Source organism: Erithacus rubecula (assembly GCF_903797595.1).
Source record: "Erithacus rubecula genome assembly, chromosome: 16".
In the NCBI taxonomy this organism is placed as follows: Eukaryota; Metazoa; Chordata; class Aves; order Passeriformes; family Muscicapidae; genus Erithacus; species Erithacus rubecula.
Window position 1 is genome coordinate 9,187,244 of NC_136668.1, and position 9,762 is coordinate 9,197,005.

Genomic DNA, 9,762 nt, shown 5'->3' on the forward strand with positions numbered 1-9,762 from the left:
GACATCACATCTGGGAAAAAAAAGAAAGAAAGAAAAAAAAAAAGCTCTCGTAGATTTTTTAACCATTGTTTCCTGATGAGGTTTGATATCACAATGTTCAAATTAATCACTCTGAGGAGTGAATTTCCACAGTACTACAGTCACTGAAGTAGGTGACTCAATTCCACGTTTGATACATTTAAAATGCTGTCCAAGCCATGGGAAAAAATAGTGGGCACCTGGTATCAGTTTTATAATTGGGTTTTTCCATATTAGAATGGGAATTTTGTGAAGACTCAATTAAAAGGAGTGCCCTCCTGTTCTTCTGTCACCCATCAGACTGAGCTGACATGAATGCCAGCATGCTGTCATACATACTCTTCTCTTGTCTGCTGCTCTCTGTGCAAGCAGAGTACTGTCCTGTCCGGGAAATTATCCGCTATACACAGCGCCTGCTTGTAAGTGGCTGTTCAGCACCTCCATTCTGAAAAATGCATCCTCGTGCAGGGCACGATAATAAAATACTGACTTCTCACTTGTTCTTCTTCCAGGTCAATAGCTCTGTGAGTTGCCCATGTAGGCAGACAGATATCAGTGTGAGTACTTTTGAGAATATAATGAGACTAAAAAAATCTGTACTTGTACATTGAATGCTGGATGTTAACACTCACTCTTTCTGTTTTCAGTCATGTTCGTGTCTCCCCATTCCTGAGGTAAGTATATTTCTTTTTAAATTCTTGTAGATGTTAAAGAAGTTTGGTATTGAGTTTAAGTTTGTTCAATTTGCTCCTTATGTAATTTTTGCTTTCCATTATAAGGAAGATTTTAATATATCAATAGCAGGGAAACTGAACTTGATGAATAGTGGTTAGGAGGGAAACAGAAGCCTTCCCACTACAGAGCAGTCAGAATCAAGCCTAGATTTAGGCAAAAGTCCTCTGTAGGCTTGACTTGCATAGCAAGAGATACAGCCTCTTGCTTTGAAAATCTCTGCAAGGCTTTGTTTTATGGCTGGGTGTCTAAATTGAACCTGGGCTAGAGATGTCAGGCCTCAGACTTTGCTCTAGGTGTATCCAGCACTATTTCATTGCTCTAAGCCTCCTCACATGTGATGAAGCCCCAGCATTAGCTGAGGCTATGCCTCAAAGAACTGTTACTGAGGTTTCCTGAGAGATGGGACAGTCATTTCTTATGATGAGAATTCATTGTTTTACAGTCCCCCCGAAGGTCTTTTGCCAGTTTTCAATATACTGCAGAATAAGTTGCATTTGACTGTGACATGCTGCCACATTTAGGAATACAAACTTCTGCTTTCTGTGGATAAACACAAAATGCATTCTAGGTTTTACTAATGCCTTCTTTGTTGAACAGCGTGGCCATGAACTGGCATGCTTTGTGGATGGAACCAAACACCTGAAGGAAAGCAATGGAACTTCCAAAGAAATTGAAAGGCTTTACTTGACCTTCCAGTCTCTACTGGATAAAGAACAACATTGTAAAGTAAGATTTTCTTACTTTTCTACAGATCTTGTCTTATCTTTTACAAACAAAAGGATTTTTTAAAATATAATTTTAACATTTGTAGATAAGTGTTTTGTCAATTTCAGATGTGTTTTAATTACTCGTTGGGCAGGAGCCAGATAAAACTGTAACATGGGAGGCAGTGAAAAGCTTTTTAAGTTGGCAGAGGGCAGAAGGGGGATGAGCTCTGCCCTACTGTGTCCTTTCTTTTCTCCAAACCCTCTGAACATAGATCTCTGGGAGAGGAGCTTTATTTAAATGGTTTTTCTATTCTCCTTTCTCAAAATGTGTTTTGGCAGTAAATATTAATGCCAAACTGGGGAATGGATGTACAGGAGTTGCATGGCTGGGGCCAGCTGGGCAAAGTCTTTACTGATTGTGAAATAGAGCTTTACTGGCTGTGAAATAGAGCTGTGACCTCCAGCATCTTGCAGCTTGTGGTGATGCTCAGGAAGGCTCTTGGGTCCTCCCTCAGGCTCCTTCTCTGGGCACTGAAATATCCTTTATTTACTGAGCGAAGCTCTTGTGTGATTCAATGAGACACAGAAGATGCAGACAGTGCAGTGTCTCCAGCTCCTTTAAGCTGCCTTCAAACCTGCAAGAGGAATAGTTAGGGTGGCCTTGGGACACTGACACTGGCCCTTGTGCCAGTCTTACCCAGCTCCTCATGGTATCTGCCCTGTCTTCTGGGTTGAAACAGCCTAGTTTAAAATACTTCAGCTATAACTGAACTGAATGTATAGAATTATATGACAATCCACCTGCCACCTTCCTAGTCACCATGAAAAGCCACTCTTACACTCACTGCTCAAGGAACAATTCTCTAGGAAATGATTTTGAAATCCTTGTGTAGCTTCAAATAATGTATATTTTCACTGGTTCATCTAAATTCTTTATTTTATATCAAAATCTTTGCTAACCCAATCTTTGCTCTTTGTTTCACAGAGACTGGCACGTGGCAGTCAATGCCAGTATGAGACCAAGGGAAATGTGACAGAATTTCTGAAAAAAATCCTGACAACCTATCAAGAAATTGAAAAATTCAAATCTTAATATTTGTTGTGGCTTTTTTTAGTATTTTTCAAAATCTAAAGTCTTTGAAAAGAACCGTGAACAGAAGAGTTATTTATTATATTTATTGTCCACCTGGAATATAGAAGATTGAAATAACCATTAGTAAACCAATAAAATTATAATTCACCTGAGCACAAAATATATTTGAGTCTTCATTTTATGTTCTGTACTTGATGAAAGGTTTGAACATCCTGTTATCATACCAGTAAAATTCACACTCTGCCCACTGTACAGCACAGGAAATATTTCTGGGCTTGAGATAGTAGCAAAAAAAATTCTGTCTTTTCTTTCTGCATCACTTATTTTTTGACAATACCTACACAGCATGAACAAGTCACTTCATCCTTGCAAGGCTGCAGGTTTTCCTGCCTATAGGTACCTTTTTCCTTCTAAATATTCAGTAGTAGACAACTCACCAACATCTTAACTTACAAAAACAAGACCAAATCCAGCATTAATTACAAGCTCTCAACGGGGTTGTGCATTTGGAATGTGTTGTGGACAACTGTTTCTTTCTCAGTATCTAATGCTGGTTTTTTCTATAGTGCCATGAGCTCAGAAATGCTTCTCTATCACTTCTCTACTCAGCTCAACAGAAGAGTCAAAAATAGAGCTTTGTTGAAAAAAAAAAACAACCAATGTGGAAGGGAAGATGCTTATCTCAGCCACTTATGCCAACCTTACCAACACCTTACTTAGGTCTCTTGGCAGTGGGGAAAATCCCAAATCCCAGATTTCATCTCTGTTGTGGCTCAGAGAGGAACAAAAGCAACATATCAGGCCCTTTGAGATGGAATATCTTAAAATATCTCCAAGGACTCATATCTTCACCACCTCCAATTTTGTGGGGTGGATTTTTTCACCAGAACCTCTGGAAAGAGACACAAAGCATATAATTTCCTTTCCTTATTTCATTGATGGGATGGACATAAAGAAATAACAAATACTATAATAGAAAAGACTATTCTCTGTTAACACCTACAGAGATGAAATCAATGAATAAAACAAATCGTTCATCTTTCTCACATTTTCATATCTTCCTACATTTTCTATACCATTCACCTCAGACAGCTTTTCCCTAAATAACCACTTGAATTCTTGCATTCTAGTGCAAAGAAAAATCATCCACATCTCTGATGAATCAGCACAATGCTTATGTATGCTCCTGGTCCTTAGCAGAAGAAAAAGGTTCATTAGCATCCATGTTGAATCTATGATGCTAGATCTCAAAATTCTAAGTATCACGTCCACAGAACTGATATTCAGTCTTGTTAATATTTTCCAAGGGCAAATCCAAGCTATTCCAGTCTTCTTGTGATGTTTTGCTTTCTGTGTGAAGCTCACCAGCACTGTCTAGACACACATTGTAGCAAGAGGGAAATCTGAAAGAAGCTGATTAATTTTTATAGATGAGCAAAAAACTTCCCAAGTCATAGGACTGCAGACAGCAAGGAAAAATAAAATTATTTGTCTAATACTTATTTATTCCCAAATAAATACTTATAAATACTTGTACTATTACAAATACAACTTATATTATTACAAATAAATACTTATTTATTCTAATGTTTATTCCCAAAATTACCTAATCAAATTTATGAAATACAGGAATGGTGAAATTGTGACACAAACAAAAACATAATAAATTCAGTTTTGTCCAGCATAAGGCTGGCAAGAGTGGAATATAGTTAACTTTCAGTCAAAAGGCAATAATAGGAAACTTTTGCACAGAAAAAAAACCCAAAACTTATAAACTGCAGAAGATACATCTGCAAAATATTGACTATCTGACACCTCAGTTTGCACCTGCATGGTAGAAGTGATCACTGTGTGCTCAAACCATTGAGAGCAGGGTTGTGCAACCTGAAATAAGAGCTGGACTGCCAACTTCCCCTGACCCCTGTGAGCTGCTGAAAGTGTTTGCTTGCACTGGTGACCTCCCCAGGCTCCTGAGAGTCCAGGAGTGGGGCAGTCCTTCATCCTCAAACATTCTGACCCTCTGCCTCACTGCAGGCATATTCACATCTTCTCCCAGACTCTTACACCCTGCAAGGCTTTGCAAGCCCCAGGGCAGGCTGTGGTGGATGGATGTCTCTTGGCAGCCCAGAACATCCCTTCAGCTGACCCTGGACTGGATCCTGAGGGATTTGGGGACCCAGCAGATGCCCATGGGCCTCTTCTCTCTGTGTTTGGCTCTCAACAGGATTGGAAACCTACACATGAAAACAAAAGGCAACCAATCCAACGAGTTACTTAATTACCATAACAAGTACCTTATTCTGTTATCTCAATTATCTCTGTTGCAGCTCTCTAGCAGAATGTGTCATATCATGCTCTGATGGAGAGGATGTGGCCTAGGGCAGGGGGGACAGGGGAGGTGAGGAAGGTCAGACATTCCATATGCAAGATAACTTGTCTGCACAAGACAATTATATTGTGGAATAGAGTGACAATTATTAATTGATAATCAGCAGTGCCTTTGGTAAACAGCCCTCCTTTCAGCAATTCAAACCTGCCCATGGCAGGGTTCATGCTTGTTTTCAAGTGTGCACAGCTCCACACCTGCCTTGTTTCTACGCCTCACATCAGATATGAGAAACTCGGAGACAAGGCTGACAATTTGCTTTATGATTTCAGAGAGAAAAACACTTGGTAACTGAGGATGCAGGGTAGGAGTGGCTACTTTCTGCAAACTGGAAAGTAGCACCATTATCTGTGTACAAAGCCCCTCTTTCTTCAGGAATGCCTGCTCAGAAGAGTTCTGTGTTGGACATAAGCAGACAGTTCCATATCACATACCACCACAACCATAGTATTTTCCTCATTAGCAAGAGGGAATTGTATGCTGTGTATGCAATTGTATGCAAAATTGTATGCCATGAGTGATCCAAAGGCACTTGAGAATCTATTTTGCTCTTCAGCAAAGAGGAATTCTCCCAAACCTGCTAGAGCCACCAGCACCAACTTTTTCTTTGAAGGGTTTTGTTGCTGCCAACAGTCAGCCAGAAACCTATTTACAAAATCTGCAGTTCCACAGTAGAATTTTCTCAGTTCAGGCATCTACATAGCAGCATGGATATTGCAAAACTTCTAGTGTTGTCTTCAGAAACATGTTTTTTTGTGCTGGAGTCTCTGCTAGGACATTTACCAGGGCAGAAGTACAGCAGCAGAGCCAAAGCTTTTGTGCTCCAGGTTGTTACCCCTGATTTTACCTAACTCCATGACCTGCTGCAGGACAAGCCCAAGCCCTAAGCAGTGCCAATAGTCTAATGAGAATCTATCTCCAATGACAAATAAATGAAAACTATGAAAACTGGTTTTGAAGATATTTCTGGAGGCACTGGAACTGCCCCAGTGCATCTGGAATGCTGCTGTTCTTCCCTTAATCTCCTGCACCCCTGTAAGAACAAGTCTGGTATATGCCATGCTATGGGAAGGAGAGGCACAGGCTACTGTTCAAATGCTTCCCATCCATAAATCACACTTTGTGTATAAAAGCATCTTTGCACCCTTGTAAAAGAAAGCTGATTTTATCTGGGTTATCCTCACAACACCCTCCTGAGGCACATGGACAAGCCTCACTCTTCTAGTTTTATAGAAAAGGAAATTAATTGGTTAAGAAGAATTAATTTCTCTGTATTCTACAATTTTCTGGAGACTGGTAGTGTTTGCTTGTAAAGCTCAACACACACCAGGGTTTAACATTGCCAAGACTCCACAATATCACATAAGTTATATCATATTAATGACATCAGGTGGTGGTACTGGGAAGACTAAAGCCAAAGGAACTACAGTTCCCAATCCCAGATAAACCTCTGCCTGCCATAGGTGGTTGCAGCTCCCTTCCCATCCTTTCTATTGGTCTCCCACTTTTGATTCAATCAACTGAAGAATCTCCAAAAGTGAGAACTAAAGGTTCTTCAGGACCTCTATGTGTACCTGTCATGGAAGCAATCATGGTGATCTATAAATTGCAGCATCTTCATGGACACACTCCACAGCACAAGTTCCACATGTTCAAAGAATAAATCTTTTGTCACCTTCCATGAACTTCTATAAATAATCCTGAATTTTTACACTACTTATGAGATACAAGATAAATGCTGTCTTCTTCCTGTTGGGATACAGAGTGGGTTACAGTCCAGGGAACAAAGGAGTGAAAGAGCTGGAAAGAGAGGGCAAAAAGCTTCAGCAACACAATGTCATGATTGCAATTTTTTTTTTTTTTTTGTGAATCACATACAAAAAATCAAACATGCCTATTATGAATGAGCAATGTGTCTAAATTGCTTCTGCTGTCTTAAATCTCATAGTGAATTAACACATAATACAATCCTAAACTCATAGCTGGTTATAATCTATAAAAAATATCAATAGGTATGAAACTACCTTAAAGATAATTTTTCATGTATAATACCAGTGATGTCTCTTTTTAGTCATGTTAGAAACAGCATCATCAAGAGACTTCACAAGAAAACAGATGCCCTTGATTTTTTCCTTGTGTTCATACTGCTAATTTTTAATTTGATAAATTTCAGATTAAATAAGTATTTCCCAGTAAGTGAACAAAAAGCCCAGGAGTGAGGGGAGTTCCCCCTGACTCCTCACAAACTGGAATTGTCGAAGAACAAAATAAGAGGGAAATCATGACTTGAGAGATTCAGATAATGATCAGCCTAGTTCTTACTTTGCAAGCAGCCTGTGGGAGAGAAGAGATATATTCTGTCTGACATTGACTTCAGGCAGGATATAAATCAGTCATTGAGATATAAGATTGTTCCACAGTGGCACAAAGTTTCTCACTCTCCTTTTGTCATACTTCCAAAATGCCTGACATCATGCAATTAAGTAGAATGGAATAGAAAGGACTGAAGATCCCTGCTGGCCATGCAATATTGTGCACTTTCCAACAGGGGCTGAGGCATTCAAAGAGAAGGAAAAGTGCAAACATGCATTTAATTGTGGTCACCTAGTCAGAAGCCAGTACTCTATAGATCATTTGCTTTAGCACATCTCACAAGGGTTTAAGAGAACAGGCATTTAGGGCCTAATGAACCCTTCACTGATGGCTGATTGAGGCAGCAGAAGTTGTACAACTTTCCTTCCCTGAGGAATGGAGAAGAGAAATTTATGAATTTTAAAGTACAGTCTCCCTGTTCTCCACACACTCTATGATACTGAGGGCAAGATGTGCAAGTGAAGGATAATTTAATTCAGCCTTCACCATCCCAATAATCCTCTTACTGATTTTTGTGGAATTAAGAAGAGGTCTGAGCACATTACATATTCTGCATATTTCAATATAATGCCCTCATTAACACAGAGCACAGAGAAAAAATAAGGAATGGCAAGAATCAGAGAATCATAGAAATGTTTGGGCTAGTAGGGATCTTCCAGAGCTCATCTTGTACCAACTCCTGCCATGGGCAGGGACACCTTCCATGAGTCCAAGTTGCTCAGGTCCCTTCCCAACCTGAGCCTGAACACCTCCAGGGATGAATCAAACAGACTTTTTGGGTTAAGTGGGAGCTGCCATTCCAAGCTGCTGTTGGAATGTTGCTGCTCTTGCCACTCTGGCCCAGCTTAGCTGTGCCAAACCCTGCAGAACATCCCAATGACTACTGAAAACTTTGTTCCTTGCTAATTACCTCCTACAGAGGTCCAGTAGGTAGAGAAAGCTTGGGCAATAGAACAAATTGATTATAGGGATCCAGAGATTCCCAGGCTCTGAAAATTCCCCTTGCATGGAGGGAGACCACGAGGGAAGTGGGGCAGTGTGGATGAAGCAGAAGGAAGAGGAGCAGAAATGCTCTGCTGCCAACCCCATGACTGCTGACAGCAAGGCAAAACCAGCTACAGAAATGAACACAGAATGCTGTACAACTCTCATTTTATACTTATTTAACATAAGAAAGAAGGACTATTACAAAGTTCATGAGGAAAACTTCTTCCTGTGTGCATGGATGAGAGATGCATCAGGCAGTAGCCAGTGGAGGCATATGGAAATCTAGTACTGGTTTGATATAAGAGATGTTTATCAAATGACATATCCTAGGAATGGTCATGCTCTGTGAATACAAACACTTTATGAAGTAATTTAGAATGTATTCAGTCAAAATACAGACAGAATTCCTGCTATAAATAAAGTATCTGAAGTTATTGGAAGTAGACTGACTATAATACCAAAACAGAAGCTCCAAAAATTCTCCAGGGAAGCAGTGATTAGAAGATACTGACCAGCAAGTGACCCCTTTGCTACTACTGACCCCAGGAGGTGATGGGGTGGCTACAAAATGCCTGGGACTTTGGAACTAGGTGGCTGTACCTGAAGAGTTTGGTACGCAGGAAACATGGCTGTGTGGGATGGAAAACTGTCCCACCTAAAAATAATTGTTCATTTTCCATCTGACTCTTCACACAGGAGGGAGAGGGCAAAGAACAATGAGACTGCACTCTCACTGGGTGCCCTCAGTTAAGCAAGTGTACTTTGAAAATAGATGATGCATATTATTAGATTATATTTGGGCAAGATATCAGTTTTTCTGTTTACAAAGGTGAATTTCAAGTACATACACCGAAGGTATCTTTTCAGTCAAGACCTAGATAAGTACTTGTGGCAGCAACTTTTAATGAAAGGAACCTGGCAGAATTACTATTCTTTACAAGTCTTGTCTGACATAACCAACATAATGGATGGATCTACGATGAATCGTTTTGTCCTAAATGTCTGTGTCTCAGAACAAAACTATTTTCAAGCAACACAAACCTGTTCTTACTGGAAAACTATATTCCCACTGGAAAACTTTCAGAAAAATTGTTCATTTTCAGCAACTGAGAAAGCCTTAGGATAATTAATAGTGAAGAGTATATGCTTTTTGTTCCCATTCAAGTTTTCATTGAAGTTTCTTGGAATCAAGCAAACCTGTCACATGGTTCTTCAGCTGGCACTCCTCTGGCTCCACTTTGAAATGAAGCTCCGTTATTACTGTGCTTTGGTTATACTTCACATTACAAATCTGCCTTACCAAAATTCCTGGCCAGGATGGAAAAACAGTTATTGCAGATTAATTCACATGGATTAGATTAGCTAGAACCCAGATTCACACTTTTCCAAGGAGGACCATCCAGGCCTGTAATTTGGCTGTATATATTACAAAAAGACACACCAATAAAGGGCATTTAAAAGTA

The 9,762-nt window shown here is 39.8% G+C and overlaps 1 protein-coding gene across 1 annotated transcript; it reads left to right on the forward strand.

Annotated features, from left to right (window-relative positions):
* Window positions 1–329: 329 nt before the first annotated feature.
* LOC306808899 (uncharacterized protein) lies at window positions 330–5,826 on the forward strand (the record flags this gene model as incomplete). The annotated part of the gene is made up of 4 exons (XM_079319898.1): window positions 330–437; window positions 666–692; window positions 1,351–1,479; window positions 5,809–5,826. 4 exons carry the CDS (start codon window positions 330–332, stop codon window positions 5,824–5,826), a joined length of 282 nt encoding a protein of 93 aa, XP_079176024.1.
* Between the last annotated feature and the right edge of the window lie 3,936 nt (window positions 5,827–9,762).